Source organism: Ictidomys tridecemlineatus, chromosome 2 (assembly GCF_052094955.1).
Source record: "Ictidomys tridecemlineatus isolate mIctTri1 chromosome 2, mIctTri1.hap1, whole genome shotgun sequence".
NCBI classification, from domain to species: Eukaryota; Metazoa; Chordata; class Mammalia; order Rodentia; family Sciuridae; genus Ictidomys; species Ictidomys tridecemlineatus.
The window spans coordinates 153926937-153949948 of record NC_135478.1 but is presented as its reverse complement, the minus strand read 5'-3'; the positions used below and the strand labels follow the sequence as shown (position 1 = coordinate 153949948).

At 37.6% G+C, this 23012-nt stretch overlaps 1 protein-coding gene across 4 annotated transcripts in view; it reads left to right on the top strand.

Moving 5' to 3' along the window:
* Window positions 1-23012, top strand: part of Itgb8 (integrin subunit beta 8) — a 95287-nt gene that overhangs the window by 14491 nt on the left and 57784 nt on the right. For all 4 annotated transcript variants that reach the window (XM_021728749.3, XM_040291743.2, XM_021728747.3 and 1 more), the window contains exon 2: window positions 20055-20140. In XM_021728749.3, coding sequence (XP_021584424.1) covers window positions 20055-20140 — 86 coding nt within the window. The remainder of the gene's footprint in view (window positions 1-20054; window positions 20141-23012) is intronic.

Genomic DNA, 23012 nt, shown 5'->3' with positions numbered 1-23012 from the left:
TAACAGTCCTTAATTCCAAGGATGTACCATATTTGATACCTCATGAAGAATCTAAGCACATGCAAATCCAAGACCTTCAATGTCCTGATGCTCCATGGCATCTGATGGGTCTGTGAAGGGTTGAGAGAAGGAACAGGGACTCTGTGCTGCTGGAGAATGAGGCCCAGCCCTCCTTATTAGGGTGCACATTGACGTGAATCTACACATCCAGGGCTGACCCTGGGCTGCTTGGAGGTCAGCTTAGCATCAGTTGTGTGCCAGAGCTCACAGTACTGTGAGGTTGGATTATCTGGTGTCAGACTTTTCGGGGCAGAGGTTGACTTACGGATATTGCGAAAAATCAGACATCAGGGCTTGTGGGAGAAATTCAGCCTCCCAGGGATGTGTTTGATTTTGAAACAACAACAAAAAAAGACAAGTGTTGCCTCTGACTGAACTTCCTGGCAGTGTAGGAATGTTTGGTCACTCAGTACTATCACTGGATGTTACCCTCTTCTTTCTTACAGATGAACTTCTTAAATATTGATGGCATGAATCTATTTTTTTCTCCTACACCAGATAATTCTAAATCTTTGTGTTTAATTTTTTTTTCAACAAAAACAACAACAAAAAAATCCCAGGTGTGGAATGCAGGTATTCTTGGCATTTTGAACAACTAGATTTTCCTAGGATTGTATTAAGGAACATTCGGCCACAAAATACACCAGAGTTGGGCCTTTGAGTTCTCTAAAACTGCCATAATGTCAGGGGACCTACTAAATGGTCAATCTACTTGAAAATCTTCATTAAAGGAACTTACTGATAAGCAGAGAAGTAACATACTCTGAAAACTTCCAATAACTACTGAAAGACCTTGACTTTCAGAAGCCCATCTCTTCTGGTTTGAATGTGATATGTCCCCCAAAAGTTTCTGTTAATCTAGGTATGTTCAGAGTTGAATGATTTAATCATGAGAGCTATAACATAATTAGTGGATTAATCCAGTTAATGGATTAATCATTTGAACAGACTAACTGGGTGGTACCTGGAGAGGTGAGGCATGGCTAGAGGAGGTGAGTCACTAGACACATGCCCTGGAAGGATACATCTTCCCTGTGGGCCCATTCCCCATTTTTCTCTGCCTTTTAGTTGTCACGAGTGGAGTAGGTTTCTTCCCCATGATCTTTTGCTTTGATACTCTGTCCTACCTTAGGCCCAGAGCAATGGAGTCAGCGGATCATGGGCTAAATATCTGAAATCATGAGCTCAAAATAAACCTTTCCTTCTCTAAGTTGTTCTTGTCAGGTATTTTGGCCACAGCAGTAAAAATTGGACTAACACTCCTCTGCAGCATGGTGTCACTCTTAAACCTGACTTTCTTAGGAGGAATTTGGGTTCCCAAAATCTTTACCCTCAACTGTGCAAGTTCAGCTTTCTAGAGCTTTCAGGGGGATGGACAATAAGTGGCACAAGATAGTCCAAATGCATTAGTCATAGAAATCTGGTTTATTGGATGTCGCCCAGATACACAGTGACCTCCTCTATCCAAAGGATCACAGGAGGAGCAGCACGAATGTTGTGAGACTGGCAGGGAATTTCAAAATTTAAGGTGGCAATTCCAATCATGTGCATACCTGTGGCACTTTTGGTAAAAGATCTTTCATCCATTTATTTTCTAAATTGTTACCATGCAAAGATGAGGTATAGTGGGGTTCTGGGTGCTTCAGATTTGTACTGGAGGCAAAATAAACACAAGCTTAGGCCAAGTTGAGAGCACAGAAACCTGAAAACACTTGAGTTTGGAATTTAGTTGGCATATGAGAATAGTGCAGAGCCTTCCAGATCAGAAGGGATAGATAAATCCAGGCACTTCTGCATGGGTCAATGGATTTGAAACATGAATCTGAAAAGATAGGCATGCTGTAGTCTGTCAAGGTGAGGCAGTTTCTCCTGTAATGCCTCTTTATGGTTGACTGTAATTTCAAAGGAAACTTAGGGATTTAGGCAGAAGTGTTGGGTTGAACCTGAACCCTTTCAAGTGTTGGAAAACAAAAGAGATCTGAGGTCTAATGGGAAGTGGAGTAGGCACTAGAAGAGTTCAGGAATCAAAGATTATACCCAGGGTGTTGGATGTGGGGGAATGATTTCATGTCTCCGAACAGGTTGCTGCTGTTTTGCTACTTATTACTAATCTAGCTGAATGGGCCAGCTCTCAACAGCAGCCTGACAATATGGTGTTCTTTCTAAGAGTCAGAATCTACTGGAGAACCAAACTGAATAGACATGCAATCCTATAATAAAAGGACTGAGGGAATTCCACAGGGACATTTTCTCTGAACCTCCTTGTTTCCCCTGGAGGCAACATCCTCCTGTGATCTGACCCATATACACTGCCTGTTCCTTATGGTGACACACTTGTTGGTTCTGCCTTATGTCAGGTTTTGCTGTTGCTTCATAAGCTTCACACGGGCACCTACCATATCCTTAAGATCCTCCACAATGCCATGAATTAATAGCAAGCATTAAATAATCTTTTTAATCTAGATAGGGCAGAGGGATTGAAGGGGAAGGAAGGGGACATAGGGTTATTAATGATGGTGGAATGTGATAATCATTATTATTCAAAGTATAGGTATGAAGACACGAATTGGTGTGAATATACTGTGCATACAACCGGAGATATGAAAAATTGTGCTTTATATGTGTAATAAGAATTGTAATGCATTCTTCCATCATATATAAATAAAAAAATAAAATAAAAATCATGAATAGAGAAATACCATTGAAGTCATTATAACTCAAAAATCTCATAAGAAGTAGATTTTTCTGCTTTGTGCTCCCAAATAATCATTATTTCTTTTTTGAGTAATTCTTTATCCTTCTCTTCATTCTAACCCAGCAGTTTTTTTTAATGTTTCTTCCTTTTTTTATAATTTTTTTTAGTTGTTGATGGACCTTTATTTAATTTATTTATTTTTATGTGGTGCTGAGAATCAAACCCAGTGCCTCATACATGCTAGACCAGTGTCCTACCACTGAGCCACACCCCAGCCCCTAATCCAGCAGTTTTTAATAATACAAACAGAGCTTCCCATAAGAAGGTGAAGAACAGAGTAAAATTCTGGTTGCCTACAGTATGTGTGAAAGGTAGAGTTATAATTAATTAAATTCTATGATCATTCATATTCTGACTCTTTTCAAATCTTTTTAAGATGAATATGCTCATTCTCATGTCTTGGCAAGCACATTATTTAAATTTCTTTGATATTTGAGAATATCCTCACAGTTATCATTTGATCAGATTTGCAAAACCTCACAGTTACCACTTAGTCAATAAATCAGAAAGTATTGCATGAGCACCTACTCAGAGTACTTGGCATTGACCAGCTGCTGTGGAGACAAAGAGGATTTCTTGTGGACAGTGTAATTTCTTCTGAGGAACTGTGTGGGCACACACTACAGGAGAGTGACGTAGTCTGGGAGGAGTTTTTGGCTACCAGTGCTGTAGATTTCTCAATCAGACAGGATATAGGACAGATGTGTTCTGATGCAAGACAGAACCTCAAAGTCTCTTATAAATATTAATACTTAATTTCTAAGCTTTTTTTTTTTCTCCTTCAGCTAAGAATTAGAGGGCAGAGCCCTGGTTAATGGAAGGTTCCAGCAACTTTGATTTTACAATACATATGGTCTGCCTTTGTAAGTACAGCATGTTCTTAGAGACACCATAAAACCCATCAATATAAAGTGGATCCCAGGATATGCATTCTGCACCCTAATGGTACTTATGAAAACTTGCGTTGTTTTTAGCTATTTGTATACACTGTGAAATGTGCGTGTAAAGACAGGAAGAACAAACGTATGAGTATTCATTTTTTGGAGAGTGGGGATATCAGAGGCAAATTTAGGAAAAAAAGAAATACTACCATGTGTGCAGAGAAGCAGTGCAGAACAGCTCGAGGAGTGAGAGCAGGGTCCAAGCAGAGCTTCTCCAAGGCACATGTCCTGAGTTCCTGAGCTGACTGAGAGAAGGGGAACATGGTGGGGAGAAAGTTAAGTAAATAACCTGGAAATAAACACATCATATCAGAGACAGAATATGCACATAGGGCATTTTGATCACTGCAGAGGAGACATCATTTATCATATTCAATAAAGTCCCACAGAGTCTTTACAATGTACCTGATATTTCTCCAAGCCCTGGGGGATGGAAGTAAACAAAATGGTCAAAATATCTGCACTCTTGGAGCTTACATTTTAATGACAGGAGAGAGACAATAGACAAAGACATAGAGTATACAGCATGCTAGCCAGTGCTCTGTGCCTTCCACCATCTATAGAGAGCACCCCTCGATGGGCAGCAAGCAGTACTGGCAAGGGAGGTGACAGTGAGGCTGTCACTGAGAAGCTGATATCTGAGCCAAGTCCCTGGGCCTCAGGGGCACATATGAACAGAATGGTCTCCATCTCAATACATCACCTTAAAGGAGGAAACTGGCACTCAAACATACATACCATTTAGTAGATACTCCAATTTCCACTAAAATCTAATTCATGAGTTGATAATTTGATAATTATTGTGTGGCAAGCACTGTTCAAGGTGCATTTAAAGATTAGGGAACAAAAGGACAAAAGTCCTTGTGCTCATGAGTCTTAAATTCTGGGAGAGTGGAGACAAAATAAATAATGGATACATGGTTGTAAGCAATTATCTAGTGTGTTCAAAGGTCATAAGTGCAATGGGAAAAATAGAGGAGGGTTGGAGGTTCATTTTTCGCAGAGTGGGGATATCAGAGGCAAATTCAGGGGTTCCCATTTTTGTTAGCAATGGCGAAGCTTGAATGAGGACCTGAAGGCACTGGGTGATGAGCCCATGAATACAGGAGGCTAGAGAAAAGGGATGCCAAGAGCGGTGAGAGGCCTTTAATAGGAGGAGTCAAAGTGAGGCATCATTCTGTTAAAAGGGAAAGGGAACATTCAGAGAAGTGACTGAGAGAGAGGCTGTTCTTTTGGAAATGCACCATGAATTTCAGGGGGCACTAGGGTGGGATTTTGGAGCTGTAAAGGAGATGTGCAAAGAGGGTTTTGAAGAAGCTTAGAAGGATTGGGACATGCGGGGAGATGAAGGCAAGCCTGGGAGTTTGGGGCATCTTGTAGAGACTGATTAAACAACATCAGTGAGATTAGGAACTCAAGGTAGATAGTGGTGAGGGAGAGGGGAGGCTCTGGGGCTCGCTGTCAATTCCTGTGCAAGAAAGGAAAGAAGTCTTAGAAAGCCTTTTTGGCCTCCAGCATGAAAGACTCACTCTGTCTCTTCCCAATGAGGAGATGGGCTTTCTACAGATGCCTTTAGCTACTCTTAATTCCAGGTGATGAAACTGATCCCCTGTAAAGAGGCACAGGACCTGTAGTTATACCTGAAGGTCATACAGACCAATAAAGCTTCCACAGTGAACTGGTCTAGGGAATATTTTCCAAATTACCTATTATTATTTCCTCTTTGAGGATTTCGATTCTTGATATATATACTTGCATATGTATAATATGTAAATTACAGAAGCATGCTCAATATACAAATAAATAACACATAAAAATAACTTTGCAGAAGTGTCAAAATGCAAATCATGTAAGGATTTGATAGTGAAGAGATCAACTCTACCAGAAGAGAGGAAGGAGGATTTGGTGGCAGAAATATTGTGTAAGTGGCATAAGTATCTATTAGCAGGACTGTAACAGGGAAATGCACAAGGTGCCTCTGCTGGCAGGGAGGAACCTTGACTATGACACAGGGCATCAAGAGAACCATGGAAGAAGAGACTGTAGAATTCAAAATAGTAGATTTTTTAAAAGAACATTTTGCTGTGGTCTGAATGTTCGTGTTCCTCCAAAATTCATATATTAAAATCTAATTCTCCATATGGTAGTATTAAAGAGAAGGGACTTTGGAGCTGCCTAGGACATGATGGCAGAGTCCTTATGAATGGGATTACTGTCCTTATAAAGGAGGCCTGAAGAAGTGTGTTTGTACCTTTTGTCTTTCTGCCATGTTAGGAAACAGCAAGAAGCCATCATCTATTAGGAAGGGGCCCTCATGAGACACCAAATCTGTTGGTACCTAGATCTTGGACTTTCCAGTCTCCAGAACAGTGAGCAATAAATTCTGTTCCTAATAAATCACTCAGTCTAAGATATTTTGCCCACAGGACAATTTCATATACTTTTCTATTTCTCCAGTGGTGGAAAATCACCCAAGGTCTTTTTTTTTTCTTTATCAGTAGTATAATAATGTGATCACACTGAATTTTTGGGTACCCTGAGAGGGAGAAATCTGTTTGACCACAAAGATTGAAATGAGTGTAAATGGGAAAATAATGTTAGTTAACAGAAATAGGTCATTCAAATTAGGAAGAGGAACATGACTTTTATTTGAAACCTGTGGATTTTGAAGATGCATCAGGAATCTAAGGGGGATGTCCAAAAGATTGCTGAAAATTCTGGACAGACTTGGGTGCTAGTTTGGAACTAAAGACACTAATTTGGTAGTCATGTGTGAGGAGCTGAGTCTTAAAGTTTTGTTAGCTCATGAAACCTGGAGGTGTGAAGGTGAGGAAGAGGATGTAAAAATAGCCAAAGAGATGAATAAGGGAGTAGTGTGAGAGTGGCTGAAGTAATAGAGTGCCCACTCACTGTTAAAAGGCAGAGGACATTTAAACAGTGCTAAAACCTAGTTGCTAAATATAATTAGGAAATTATTGTTTGCCTTTGAATGAGCAATTCATTCAAAGGCAAAGAGGAAATGATCTTGGCAAGGAAGAGAAATCTCCTTTTCCAAACAGAGAACAAAGATAATTTTGAGTTGAAAAGAATGAAGATCACTTAGGTATTCTCTGTAATATAAAGTAAACCTAAGGTCATATCTAAGTGGGAAGATATGATAAAATTTCTTGAATGATTCAGAAGAATTAGAATAATGAATGTGAAAAAAAAACATGTTGAATAAAAGTAGGGTTTAGGAGCCAAATGAGGTGAGAAAGAAATTTTAAAAGGGTCTCTTTAATCCTTATCTGGCTAATGGCTATGTTCCCCAAGGCACCTCAAGGCAACTTCAAACAGATTTGAGCTGTTGCTTGTTATCCCATTTGTGTCTGACCTACTTCTGTGTACTTTCAACTTTATATTTTAGAGTTCTTGGCGCAGTAGCATGCTTTCTGTTTCATTCTCTGATTCTTCTTGAATTTGTCACTATTTAGCTTCTCTTTGGTTACTTGAGCCTAAATTCTCCTACGCGGTTTTATGATCCAGTGGTCCTCTTAATGGCCTGTGAGAATTCCTGTGGAAGCCACTGGCCTTGGGGATTCTTAGTAGCTCTGTCCATGGTGGAAGCAGTGAGGTGTGGGAGTGAATTGGGTGAGGCTGAAAATCCTGGAGCAAAGTGATAAATCCATTGTAAAAGTTAGAACACATTAAATGTGTCTGGTGATGATAGCAAAATAGGGCCTATTAAATCAAAACTGTGAATTTAGAAAGAAAAAAAAAGTGGATAAGTATTCAGATGAGGGTTGGGGCAGCATCCCAACAGTAGCAGTCAGAGCAAGGAGAGCATTAAAACTGTTTGAAAATTTCTCTAAGTAATGATGGACTCCAGGCAAAGATGAGTTATGATGAAGGGGAAGCCATAGCTGGATTATTTTAGGATTATGGGGACTATGAAACAAGAATTTTAAAGGACAATATGGATAATATGGCATTAATATAAAATTTCCTATGTATACTAGCTCTACCATGTGTATGCATTCACATTCCAGCAAAATTAAATAGGACAAATATTAAATGGAATAGTTGAAGGTAATTTAATTATTATAATAGATTCAGTATCTATCCTATAAGGTACAATTAGGTTAAAATCTTTTGATTATAATTCAGAATTTTCTTTTGCCTGAATACCTAAATAAAATAAAACGTAGAATAGATATAAATATTTAGAATCATTCTTGAAATTGTGGATAGAAGAAATTTTACTTTAGAGAATATGATATAAACTATATTATTGTTTGTGTAGTTCAAATCACATTAGTATTATAGTGATAGTAATTGCATTAATTACTATGGTGATCTTACATTGGTATTACTACATTTCTATTAATAATAGCAGTAATTACTATGATGATCTTACACTGGTATCACTACATGTTCTGTTAATTTCTCATGCTGCTGAGAGTTTACAAAAAATTCAAGTAGAATATAAGAAAAAATTTTGAATTTGAAAATATTTTTATCATCTCAACTGAGCTTAATCCATATGAAAAAACATTTAAATAATTTACCTCTTAATCTTCTCAGAAGAAAATTTGTAAATCAATCAAATACTGTATAGGGATGAATAACTTTAATTAACCATTAAGCAATCTGTAAGCCAAAAGACTTATATAATGTGTCATTGGTTTACTTTTTAAAAGCTATATAATGTAATTTAATGTTTTCTCTGTAGCCTCAGAAAAAGCATGTTTCTTCACTATGCACAGATTGTACAAATAGGATTCCATCTAAGTTTATTTATGGTGTTATTTTAAATAGCTTGTACTGATATAATTTAACCAATAAACTTCATCAGTTTAAATATTGATGTATAGGGTTTGACAGACACATAGGCCTGTGAAACTCTTGCTGCAGTCAATATGTAGAACCCCCCAAAAGTTTGCTCATATCACTTTGCTGACAATGTTGAACATGAAACCATGAATCATCATTTTGCATTGTGGGCAACTGTTAAATCTGAAGTATAAGGATTTTGGTGACCTTTTAAAATAAATCTTTTCTATTTGTACAAGTATCCTTAAAATAATCCATAAACTAACAGAATTGTATGTGCTGTAAAGTCAGAGTTCCCCACCAATCATTTTAACTCATACTCTACTTTTTCAGTGTTTTCATGGCACAGTGGATGAATGCAGCACAGAATGAGGGGCGGGGATCAGTTTCCCCACTTCATCAGCTGGCAGGCACAGTCTCAGCAGAGTTAAATTGTCAAACCAAGGTCAGGAGACTACAGGGTTAGGACGAGAACAAGTTGCCTTCTTCCCTGTTCCAGATTTGGCTTCCAGGGCAGAACTGGAAATTCACAAATGGAAACAGCAACTGTGAACACCATTTCATGTGCTTCTGCCTAATTTGCATGCAGCTCAGAGACATCCCCTGGCAGGAGATGGGGAAACACAGTTGTAAAAGGAGCTGCTCTCCCATGCTGAACAAGCACCAGCCAATCTGATTCATGTGCTCAGGGAGACGTTCAGGCTGGGACTTTTATGCTAAAAACTCAGAGTTTCCTTGTGCATAGTAAAAAAAAATGAATTTTTGAAAAGGGCACTGAAGTATTTGGGGAGGTCTTTGGCACTGTGGGGGTAACATAATCCTGCTGAGGAGAACCTAACATCCCTGTTTTTAGAGTGGGAAAATGAGATTGCCTTGGTAGGGATGATTGGAAAAATAACAACATTCAAGAATTATCTTGAGGTACACAGGAATTATTATTATTATTATTGAGTCATCACTTAAGGACTAATAACAGTAATACCAAAGGGTTTCCAGTCTTAATTTGGAATAGCTGGCTTTATGTTATTCCCTTTTTGGACAGTGTTCAGAAGGAAAGGCTGTATAGTTAAATTCATTCCCTGTACTTGTTAGCTGTGTGACTTTGGGATGCAGTTTAGCCTCTCTGAAGTTTAGTTTTCCTTCGGCAAAATGGGCATTAGTGCTTTCCTCATTGGATTTTTATAAATTTACAAAATGCTTGATATATGACCCATTTTTTAATATTCTCTGATTTTCTCCTATTGTATATATGGATTTCATTTTTCAAGGTGGCAATGTCCAATTTTTTTAACTTGTTTGAATTTTGCAATATAACACAAAGAAAACCAAATCATAAGTGAACTAAAATTCACTTTGAGTTTTATATGTTTATTTTACTTGAAACAAAATTCCTTACAGTTTAGGGCGGTACTTTTCTGCTCTAATCAAATGCACACCTGCAATGGGACGTCAGATTTTAAAGATACTACCTAGTAAATGCATTCCTATTATCCAAGAGCTGTTATTTTTAATCTTTTTTAACCAAGGCACTTAAATTCGACATGAAAAACAGTTGTTGTTGTTGTTGTTCTGTTTGTTTTGTTTTTAAAGTGGAAGAAAGGAAATTCATACCTGCCAAGAGTTGGAGAGGAAAGGAAAATAGGAAGAGCCCCTGGAACTCTTTCAATCTAGTATGTTAAATTGAAAACATTATTTAGAGGAACCGAGTGGGAAACGGTGAATACTTTGGCTTTTATAGAAAGGGAGTGTGCCTCATAAACAGGACAGTTGGAATGTATGGAAAAGTTCCAGTTAAAACAAGAAACAAAGCACATGACTAATATTGCTTTTCCAAGTTAGACAAATACAGCTTTAACCAGAATTTACCTCAGGGGCCTCTGGAACCCTCCTTGAGTCTTGAGATGCTGAGGCTTTTTGAAGTTCCAGGTCTGAATTAGGAAGGACACGTGGAGAGCCCAGAACCCCCATCTTTCCACTTGAGTTTCTCTCACTTTACTTTCTCCCAGATTCCCACCAGGTGTCAGAGGACAAACTGCTGTGCTTAGATAAACAGCCAACTGCAAAACTGAATGGGATGCTCTTCAGGAGCTACTCTTCTATGCTGAGTGACCATTTGGCCCACCAAAGAAATGTCATGGCCTAGGAAAAAATAAGAACTGCCAAGTCATTTTCAAATGCAAATGACAAACTTTCTTTATTTTCCTTCATCTGCTTCGCACATCAAATAATATATGTCAAGATGTACATAGGATGTGATCTAAACATAATCAACTTTCAATCAGATTTCTGCATTTTACTTATTCTTCAAAACCAGCTCCAGGCCAACATGTTTGTATTGACAGTCCTTCGTGGCTAACACTTGGGGTTATTTTTCTCTTTTCATGTTCCTTCTAATCTTTGAATAAAGTGTCTTGGTTATTTTTGTTTTTCATTCCACAACACCAAAACTACCATGAATTTAGGGTGACCTTAATCTTCCACTTGCCTCAGAAGCAACAATTTACATTTGTTGTTCCTGTAGAACTTTTTTTCCTTTCAAGGAAAAAAAAAAAAAGATATTCAGGGTAGAGCAGAAAACGATAAAATGTACAGTCACCCACTATGTGCAACAATTGGAGCATTTTCAGAGCAAAATTGATTACAATGTGTATAAGTGGATTACAACACAAAATTCTGTTATGGTCCCATCTGACCAAGCTTCTCATGATAATGGATTTCAATACCAATGAGTGTCATTAGTGGCTATACAGTGGTTCTTCTTGTAAATTCCATCATGAATTAGAGTTATGATTGATGCCGTCCCAGCCCTTTTAAGCTCTGACTCACATTGGGATTGCCCCAAAGAAGGCAGGGCAGACTAGTGGAATGTGTAGCATTGCTCCATCCTTCCCTAATCTGTCCAGGATCAAAAGGGACTTTTTTTTTTTCTTTTTTGCTCTCTAACGATTTTATGCCAGCATAAACATTATTATAATCACATGAATTATTTGCTGTGTAACAGGAAAGGTTGAAATTTGTCTCTGAAACATACAGGCTGCATATAATCAAACCCTGAAAAACTAAAATTTAGAGAAGCAAAGATATTACTGGTATTTCCTAATACTGGCATTATAAGGAAGTTTTGCTCAGTAACAAATTATTTAAACATAGAGGGAAAAGGGACATTTGCTGAATCAAAATTTGGTTTAGATCTAAGCAACAACAAAATGTAAAGGAATGCAGTAGTTATTTCAATTTGATATCATTTTATTAAATATCCAAAGTGCTTTAGAAAGAAATTTGATTTTCTTAAAATAAATCAGCAGAACTGAACAATATCAGAATACCAAATATAAACAAACAAACAAACAAAAAAGTGTCACTATAGGTAAATTTGTTTTCAAGATTTGGAAGAATCAAGATAAATTCATCCAGATGTATATCATTAAGTAAACATAGTAATGTCGCCTTTTGAAATAAATTGCTTTTGGAAATGAAGGTTATTTAAAAACACGAGTAGTCAAAAATTAGAAAAATCTCAGTAATTAAATTGCTAAATTAACCTCAACATAGAATTCCATTTATTCATTACATTTTTTTCTGAGTGTGATCCAGGTGTGAGTCTCATGTACTGGGAACATAAAGAAAATGAGTTTAAGCCTTTGTGAGGCCAGAAACTGATAGCCTAGTAATCTCAGTTTTCCAAGGGAAAACAGACTAACGAAACATGAAAAATTACATCTCTTCAATATGAGCGGTCTGCTTCACATAGAGTAAAGTTAGGCTTAACAAGTTTTTAAAAAACTATTAAGCTGAATTCTATTTGTCACTCTCTTCTTATCTTTCAAAACTCAGATGAAAATCCATTGGTTAGACATTGTTTTAATCTGTTAGATTTAAGAGAGCTCTTAGAATAGCCTTACCTTAGATCAGGTAGAGGGAAGTAAAGGGAGAGAAGGCGAGGGGATGTTGAGATAGGAAAGATAATAGAATGAAACAGATATTATTAATCTATGTATATATGTGACTGTGTGACCAATATGATCCTGCAACATGTACACTCAGAAAAATGAGAAATTATTTCCCATGCATTCTACTGTCATGTATAACTAATTAAAACAAAACAAATAAAAACATTTAAAAAAGGACAATATCAAGAAAGTGAGAGGGTTCATGGGAGCAGGAAAGATGGTGGAATGAGATGGACATCATTACTGTGGGTACACGTATGACTGCACATATGGTGTGATGCTACATCATGTACAACCTGAGAAATGAAAAGTTGTGCTGTAAGTGCATATGATGAATCAAAATGCAGTCTTCTGTCATATACAGCTAATTAAAATAAATTAATCAATTTAATAATTTTTTTTAAAGAGAGAGCTCTTAAAAGCAGTACATTAAATAGGATTGGGGTAAAATGTCTTCTTCCCATCAGACAGTTCTGAGCGGCAGACAGTGTACCGGGAGAGGCCGGAACCCCCTCGTTTCTGCATCTTTAGCAGTGGCTTCCCTAAGACAACGTCCCTCTAAATATGGCGCTGCAGGTCAAAACACCACCTCTATGTTCCAGGCGGAAAGAAAGAAGACAGGCAAAGGGCAACACTCTTTTTTGAGGAGCTTTCACAGAAGCCCCATTAAGCAGCTTCCGGCTTCATCCCAATCAGTAGAACTAGTCATACAACCAGCATTGTTGCAGGAGAAGCTGGGGATTGTGGCATTTCAGTTCTTCTTAGTGCCATCTTCAATAAATCTAGGACACTGTCAGTGAAAAAAAAAAAATAGCACAGGCAGGCAAATAGCAATTTTCTACCTCAATACTTTGGTTGTTTATCACTTTATGGGGTAGAGCATTGTAGTAGATGTTGTTGGAGCCCACTGGGACTTATTTTATAGGGCAGGCACACCCATCCCCAGCTGCTCTAAGTTATGGCTGTTGATGGCTAACAGCTGCCGCCTTCTCAGAAGAATTGCCCTCCACCAAAAGAAGCCACATTGCTTGGAAGTGTCTGGGAGGTCAACCCTACTCTACCCTTCACCAGGCTGCCTAGTAACACTCAGCTCAGGGTTTAAAGCCAGGCCTCCTTGCCTCAGGGCAGGAAAACACTGTGGCATCTTTTATCCTTAGAGCCCTGGGTAGGATCAGTCTGGTAGCAGACTTCAGTTGTACTTTGCTTAGTGCCTTGTCCTCTCCTGACCACTTACCTCACTTCCTTTCTCAATAAATCACTTTTCAAGGATCTCTATCTAGGTTTTCCTCTGATAATTATTTTTTCTTACAGTTTTATCATTCCTTCACATTTCTCTTAAACTGCAACATCATTATGCCATCTCCTTTCCTTTAAATGAACCTTCAAACCGCCAAACCTAATCACCAGAACCCCAAATTGTGCTTTCACTCAACCTACATACTGTTATATGTTTTTTTCAAATCAAAGAAGAGTGGAAATTATTTCAAAAAAAAAATAATTTTCCCCAGTAAGATACTCATTTTCATTATTTTGGGCTGAATGGCCACTTTCTACAAATTTGAAACTAATCAAACAGTAGTAATTTGTTGGATGATACTATAGAGGGTAGTGGTTTCTAAATCCATAACTTAGGACCATAACTACAAATATCAAGATGAATTTTCCAACCACTTCTCTATGGGCACAGTTGAAATACACATTTATTGCACAGAAATCATTTTAGTAGCTAAAGTTTCACCACAGACATTATGCAATTTTTAAACTCTTCTTCTTTGCCAGTAAAATTTCGTCTCATATATTCTAAATACTAAATAAAATGGCAAATGAAAATGCTATGAAATAACGTGGTTTGTGTTATGTATTTATAAAACACAAGAAAACCCAGAGAAAAAGGAAAACTAGAAGAAGTTGTGTAGATTTTTTGTTCCCTTGTTTGGAGATACCATGCCATGTGCTCATTTGCTGGCCTTCTGTCTTCTTTAGCTCCTCAGAGCTTTCCTGCTCACACCTGGCTTTTCCAACAAGCTTCCCATGCCTCTCCCTTTTTTTCCTAACCCCTTTCCTGAGTCCCCATTAAAATTTAACTTGTGTTTTGTTTCCGGTGTCTGATTTTCAAAGAAGCGGATTAACTACCTACTCCCTCTTTTTATTTTTGTAAGAAACTTTAGGAAACTTCAATCCAAAACTTGGAGTTTTTTGCTAATGGAAAATAATTAGAATTTGAATGTATTTCTTTGTCTTAATTTTTATATCAAATAATAGCATGCATTAAATTTCTGCATAAAAGAGAACTTCAATGATCAGGTACTATATTTTTGAAGGTACTGGTAACATTTAGAGGACCATGATTTTATTCATATATAATATATAACACACATATGTATAACATAATCAATATATAAACATATTCTGTAACATCATAATTATATAGATATATATATAACGTATAAAACAAAAAATTCAGAGTTATAGTTTGAACCTTACGCTTGAGTGTGGCCAGTTTGTCTAGTTTCAACTGTTTTCAAAGTAGAATATGTATTCTTTGTAAATATTTGCTTTTTTTAAATGAAGTAGCTTTATGCAATTATCGAGATTAATTTAATTTGTTTAGTAAGATCAACTAAGAAAGAGATACTGCCTGGAAAAAAAAAAACATTTCTCACAAATAATTCTGTCTAGGCATGATAGGAGACTCTAATTGGTTCTAAATATCATGGACTACAATCTTTATCAGCCTTTATATGTCCCTTCTTCCAGATAACTGTAGATATTCTTTATGTTATACTGAAAGATTGTTATAAAGATTAACAACAACACAAAACAAGGAATGTTTCTTTGTAATTTTCGCTTATCTCATCATTGATTTATGGAAAGATCCCAATGCAAACATTGAAGTTTCCATTGTCTTTTTTTGTTTTGTTTTGTTTTGTTTTGGAGATTTTTGTTTTTGTGTATTTGTTTCTCTTTCTCACTTCTGTAGATTAAATATTTGCAAAGTAATATGAAAAAATTGCATCATCCAAAACAAAAAATAATTAAGCGTACATCATAAATATGTAGTTTCTGATATTTGGGTACTCTATCCTTTTGATGATGGGTATTTATAATATTTTTGACTGGCAGTTAGGTCATTTCACATGTGTCATACACATTTAATTCTGGGAAATAATTTAAAAATTGCTTGATTTCAATCAATGTTTACCTTGCAAAATAGAAATAAAATTAAAGCATTCTAAGAGCATTTTAGGGTCATGACAAAAAGTGTATTTGTAATAAATCAGCCTGATTTGCATATATTTAACTTTCTTGATTTTAAGAGTCATTTTAAACAATTAAACAAAACACAATAACTTTTTATTTAATAGCAATTTTTATATACTAGCTATGTATTTCAAACTTGGTCTTTTTGATCCAAGGGATTTTCACATTAAGGACAGCAAATTATATTTACTACAAATGTAAAGACATATAACATCTTCCTTTTTTCTGAGCCTAGAACCTAACACATGCACACATAGTCACACAAATAGGTAATACATACATAAGTGTATGTATATGTACATGTGATTTATTACAATGAGATTATAACAGCTTCTTTACTGAATGCCCTCTGTGCCCTGAGCACTACGCTTCTCATGTTTTGTCTCACTTCATCTTCATATCAGCAGCTTGGTGTGGATGTAGTTAGCCCTGTGTTGCAGTGTAGGAAATGATGGCTTAGAGACTTGAAGTAGCTAACCTAAGGGCACATGGCTGATAAGCAGCAGTGCAATGGAGGTTTGGAGGTTCCTTCCTAGTTAGTCTGTTAGCAATGCTGCCTCATCAGTCTGTTACCTGTAGTAGTCACATAATGAGAAAAAACAAGCCTCCTGTCCATGCTCCCACACTCGTAGACCAAGCAATAGAATTATTTAGAATGTATGCACTTGTTGTCAATAGACTGTCAAATCCTTTACCACTGTGCCAAGGCAGCACATTTTTTAATAACATGGAGTTCCCGAGGCACCGAGGGCTAAAACAAATGAACACAAAATGAAGAATTCTATGATAGTTTTAAACAATGTCATTCTGCTTCCAGTCCTTATGAGTTTTCATAAGGATCCATAAAAAGTTCCTTCATAAAAATTCAATGCTAGAATATGGAGAATAGGGTGCTTAGTGTGCTATTCCGGGACTAATGGCTGAGCACGTAGCCACCCCAATCACAGAGTGGGAAGCAGAACCAGTCAGGCACATGCTCTGATGAGGTGTCAGGGCAGTGCCCAGGGCTGCTAGAAACCACCACAGGAAAGCAGCCTTCCTGCTGTGTTCTTGCGTCAGAGATGAGAGGGCAAATGAGCTGGGCAAACCCAAAGGCTGATGACAAATTGCCAGTGTCTGTAAACAGCAATTGTGCCTTGAAGTTGATGCGTGTGCTTAGATTCTATTCTCACAGAAAGGTGTGTGAGTGTTCGCATGTGAGTGGAGAGAGAGAGAGAGAGAGAGAGAGAGACAGAGAGAGAGAGAAGGAGGGAGGGAGAGAGAGATTCCTAGTATATGCTAACTGGTAGCATTTATAATACTTTGCCCATTCAGTGACAAGAATTGTTATAATTGATGTGATATTTGCATGTTAGGTATTTTACTCACTTGCACATTTTAAAATTAAAAAGAAAACCTTTAAAATTCTGCCTGTCAAATTGTATTTAGCTTGTCTTCTGTGAAGTATAACCATGACACTCTCCAGAAATAATGTTTGACACAGTTCCCATGGAGTTCAATTTATGGCTTTCCTCCAGTTCTGCAGAACCATACGATCTGCCTCCTCCAGATCCATTTATGGGATTTTTTTCCCCGCTGTAGTTACGTAGAGTCTGAGAAATGTCAGCCCCGGAACCTGGGAAGTATTGACAGGACCGAAGTGTCTATCCCTCTCAGTCAACATCCCTAGTTGTCTGAAGTTTAAAACAGAAGTTGGCACTGGAACTTTTTAAAGAAAAGAGAGATTTTTTTCCTTGTAAATTTGTTATGTATCATGTGTGCTACAGGAGTAGGAGCCCAATCTGAGTTTGAATTTGGATTAACTTGGGACAAAATCCTACAACCATTAGAATTAAGACTAGAGTCTTAGAGTTAGCAGCTTCCTTTCCATGAGAATGCAGTTTTCACTACTGACAAGAAAGCTCTACCTGTTGAGTAAGAAACTTGGTCAAGGGTGAACTGAAATAGCTCTTACTCCATGATCTACTTATTTCAAGGCCAACAGCTTGTAAAAATCAAGTTATATCTAAGTCTCAATCCTTTCATGTTGCTCTAGCATAATACTATACACTGGGTAATTTATAAACCACAGAAATTTATTTTTATTTTGTTGTGTGTGTGTGTGTGTGTGTGTGTGTGTGTGTGTGTGTGTGTGTGTAGTATTGAGGACCGAACCCAGGGCCTCATGCATGGTAGACAAGTGCTTTACCACTGAGCTGCATTGCCAAACTTCACAGGAATTACTTTCTTATAGTGATAGAGGCTGGGAAGTCCAAGATAAAGACTCTCATTCAGAATCTGATGAAGGCTTTCTGCCTCACATGGCAAAAAAAAAAAAAAAAAAAAAAAGCAGTGGGTGGAAAAGGCTGAACAGGTGTGAGGCCTCTTGTCTCAGGGGCCTAGTCCTATTTTCCAAGGAGGAGCCTCAGGTCTAATCACCTCCTCCAGGTCCCACCTCTTAATACTACTGAACTGGAGACTGAGTTTTAACTTACAAATTTTGGGTACACACTGAGATCATAAGACTCTGCCACTGTGCTTGATTTCTAGACCTATATCAATTTTCTTTCGGAGAACAAAACTGGAAAGGTTTTTCACTCTTCTGCATATGTTTAGGGGTAAGCAGATTTCACATTTTGCAGTTAAACCAGATGGAAGATTTTTAGTCTAAGGAGCCTTCACACTTAGGTGGCCATGATTGTAGTGAATTAACTAAAGCATTAGTAAATTTTAGTTCTTGGAATTCTAGGCCACATCTGGAAAGACCAGTGAAGGACTTTCAGATAATGCGTTTAAAATGATGTTATAAAGCCAAGTATCAATGGTATAAGGAGACTCGGAGAGTAAATAACAAATTAGCAGGGGTTCTAGAGAAGGATGTTTCATTTAACCCAAACCAGGCCTGGGACATACAGGGTAGGGTACTGTTGCCCAGTTATCACCTCTGCTGACACTGCCAACACCCATGCTGAGCCACAGCCAAGGCAGGACTGTTTTACCCTGGATTCCAAAATATTGGGGAAGTTGGGAAAGAGAAAGTAAAAAGAAACCAATTGGAATTGTCCCTATCCCTTTTAAAACTACATGTCAATGTGTGGTTATGTACTCAGAACCACACATCTGGGTGCATGTGAGTTTTCTTTAATTCCTATTAGAGTTGTTAAAGAGAAACACAGTTTAGAAGAGACAAAATGAGATGGCAAAGTGGTACCAGATGTCACTGCCTCCAGAAGCCATTCTTAAGGGTTTCCTACTCCCCAGCCCTGCCCACATGTGGAAAAGTGAATCGTACATGATCTTCAAGTGATCCAATCTGAGAAATTGAATTAACTAAAACAACTCATTCATTCAATTAGACCACTTTACTTTTTTTTTTTTAAAGAGAGAGCGAGAGAGGAGAGAGAGAGAGAGATAGAGAATTTTTAATATTTATTTTTTAGTTCTCGGCGGACACAACAAATTTGTTGGTATGTGGTGCTGAGGATCGAACCCGGGCCACACGCATGCCAGGCGAGCGCGCTACCGCTTGAGCCACATCCCCAGCCCCTAGACCACTTTACTTTTGACCACCTTATTTTTAAAAAATTTTTTGACCACTTATAAAATACTGAGTCATGCCATTGTGTCTGGCTCTGATATTTCTCACACCAAAATAATCAATACTGACACAATCGGAATTTCCATTTTAACTATGTTAAATGTCCATCAAGATTATTTCTCTGAGGCTTCATTCACTATGACTCAACATGCTTTTCACGTGGAGAATGATGTCTGCATATGCTAATTTTTATAAGAATAACTCTAGAATCTCTCCACCCAAACCTACTTGGTTCAGAGAATAGGAAACACAATGAGACTTGAACATACTAAATAATTTGGAGGATCCCCTCTTCCTGCAGTGACTTCAAGCCAAACTACAAAATCTAAAATCAATTTCCATCATCTCCTTTCTCCCATATAAAACTAATACCTATCTGGGTATCTGATAGTTACAATTAAGTTGACTGTTCCTAAAGAAAATATACATTATTTGATGTCATGTATTTAAAACAAAAGGTCATCTTATTTAAGTTTTCAAAACCATTCTGGTTAGGGTTGGGGCTGTGGCTCAGTGGTAGAGTACTTGCCTAGCCTATGTGAGGCACTGTGTTTGATTCTCAGCACCATATAAAAATAAATAAAATGAAGGTCCATTGACAATTTTAAAAATATTTTTTAAAAAACATTCTGGTTAGAATTGCTTACACTTCCTAATATGAGATCAACCATAACAGCTCATTTTATCCTTCATTACAGAAGACAATAGATGCACATCTTCAGACGCAGTGTCCTGCGCCAGGTGCCTTGAGCTGGGTCCAGAATGTGGATGGTGTGTTCAAGAGGTGTGCCATTTTTCTTCTTTTTCTTCCTTGTTTTTCTTTTCATCACAGTTGACTTTCTCTCTAGGATGATTTCATTGCCTGACTATTTTGTGCCTTGAAGGTGTATCAGGAAAAAAAAAAAAAAGATAATGCTGACAGGAATTTTTTATTTGGTTTTATGCTTGGAAATGGCATATTTGGCTGAATATAAAATCAAATATAACTTTTTACTGGGAAAATTGTGGTAATTTTGAAATGAAGTGAAAACCATTTCATGTTTTCCATCTGTTCTATAGAAAGAAATGGCAAACACAGATAATAACTTTTGATAGTTCCGTAGGATTCCGTGTGAAATTCTTGCTGCAGCTTGAGGCACAAGGTCGTATACTCAAGTTGGAGTGTTAGCTTATGCTTCCAAATTAAAGAAAAGCAAGCTAATTTGTTGGTCCATTTTATTTGTTTTTATTTGAACTACTTGAAGATAAATGATTTACTTCATTTTCTGACATTGTACATTAATTTATTGGTTACATATGGAAAATATGATGCTTTTAACATGTGACTTGTTCATGAAATATTATGTACTATGTTCTATGGAATAGAGAATAATCCAGAAAATGTTATTTTTCAAAATTAGTGTCTTTGCATTCTATAAGAGAAAAAATCCTAATGACAAAATTCTTAGTGTAATAATTATAATGTATTTCTTCTTTCTTGACTCTAAAGTTGTTTTGAAAGTTCTTTTTTCCTTTGTCAATTATATTCAATCAAAACTATCTATAGATAATAAGTTGCACTAAAGAAATTGTCTTTTACATTGGGGTTTCTTTTGTGGTGAGATTGTCTAGGCAATTTTATATTTACTTATGAAGCTCCTGGGAATTGGAACAGATAGGGTTTTAAGGGCCTTTTGCTTGATATGGAGATAAAACTGTGGCTTTGATCTCCTCTGACTTAACTCAGCAACTACAATTACCATCATCTTTCCACCTTCTCTTGTTACTGCTTGTTCTGAGGCAGCCCCCAGCAGGAAAAATTAATCAAGGATAGTAGGCATAACTATTCTCGATGAAACAAGTCAGGGGAGAGGCAGGGGTGGGGTACACAAGACAGAGCCACATCTGTAAATCAACAGATTTCTGCCTGACAGCCTGAAGCTCCCCACCTGCACTCTGGGCTCCACCAGCAAAAAGATGAGATCCTTTCCTGAGTTCAGAAGGGCTTTACACAACCCATGGAGCCAAGCAATGTGACAGACAAGACAATTTGAGTCTTAGGGTGCAATCTCATGACTTCTTATGAGCCAAAGACCAGCAGACTTCATTCCATTCTCTGAGTCTGTCTTCATCTGTAAAACCTTGAACTTGGAGTTTACTTATTCTCTCTGTTAAGAATGTTTCTGACCTAAGCAACATCATGCTATTTTAGATTCTTACTTCTTCGCTGAGAAAGATCCTTAGAGCCCTGAAACTTGGCCACCTGACCTCCAGTGCTTTCGGGAGGGTATTTGGAGAAACTTTCCAAGATGGTTCTGAAGTCCAGTTGTCAGCCAACTGGAACAGCAGATTCCAGAGGAAGCCCCATTCCATCTCACAGTTCTGACTGACACAGAGCATCAGAAAAGCCCCAACTCTGTGAAAACAATCAGTCCTGACACAGAAGGAAGGATCTGGGGTATTTAGAAGGATCAGTCGTCAGGTGGAGGGAGGGCTAAGGGATAGAAAGGTGGCTACCCACCCAGTGAGGGATGGTGGGGGACAGGTCCTTTGTCCACAGTGGGCAAACCCTCAGGTGGACTACTCAGGGAAACGTGTTAAGAAATTAACTTGACGGTTCATGTCACTAAATTTTCTTCTGTACAACGTGATATAGTCTGATTTATATATTGAAAAACAGGCCCTAGAGAGAGACTGAATTGGACTCAAATCCCAGTTCCACCAGATTCTAACTCTGTGAACTTGTATATGTTGATCGCTTTGAACCTCAGTTTTCCCTACCTCCGAACTGGGATTACTATCTGCACCTGCCTCACAGTCTTTGAAGACATAATAAAGCGACATGTGGCATATAGGGACTGCTTAAGAAATAGGAGTCATAATTAAGAGTAGGAGTCATAATTCTATAGAGCTCTGGTGAGGCTTAGAAAACGAAGATGATGGCCTGTGTTGATAACTACCTCAGAGCAAGCACCCAGTCTTAGGGCTCTGGCCAGTGTTGGCAACGTTTTTGAGAGGAGCTGTCCACTCCCTTCAGGCTTACCTGACATCATCGGGAGACAGAAAGCATTGTTGAATTTTGGAAGATCACCCATCATTTAGGCACAGATGCAACGGGTGTCTCTGATTTTTCAGCCAGTAAGCTAAAGGGAAAGGGAAGGATGAGGTTTTGTTTTTCCCCTATTCATGATGAAAACATAAACAATAATAAAATAAGCCTGGCTTATGTCATTTTCAAGGCTGGGAGAAATTAAAAATAACAAAATAACTAGACAGTGGATACTCCCTTGGATTGTTTTCTTATGTAGCATTTTTATCTGCCATTCCATGTCTTTTACTTTCTCTTTTCTTCCATGATACATAGAAGTAATCGGAAAACAATTGGGATACAAAGGACCTCATCAGTATTAGGTTTAATACCTTATGTGTCTTGTTAATTAATGTCTATGAAAGACATGTTAAGTTTTGAAGAATTATCCTCCTCCCCTGGCTGTCACTCTGATATATAGTGTCACAGCACAGCCAGAAGCTTAGAGGAGCATAGTTATTCTAAAATATGATGTGAAGGACATTCGCTGTCAAAGGAAGATGATAGAATTTTTCCATTTCTGTTCAGGTTGCCATGTTTGACAGTCAAAAAGACTCAGACATTAGTAGGGGGGAAACTTGAGCTATTT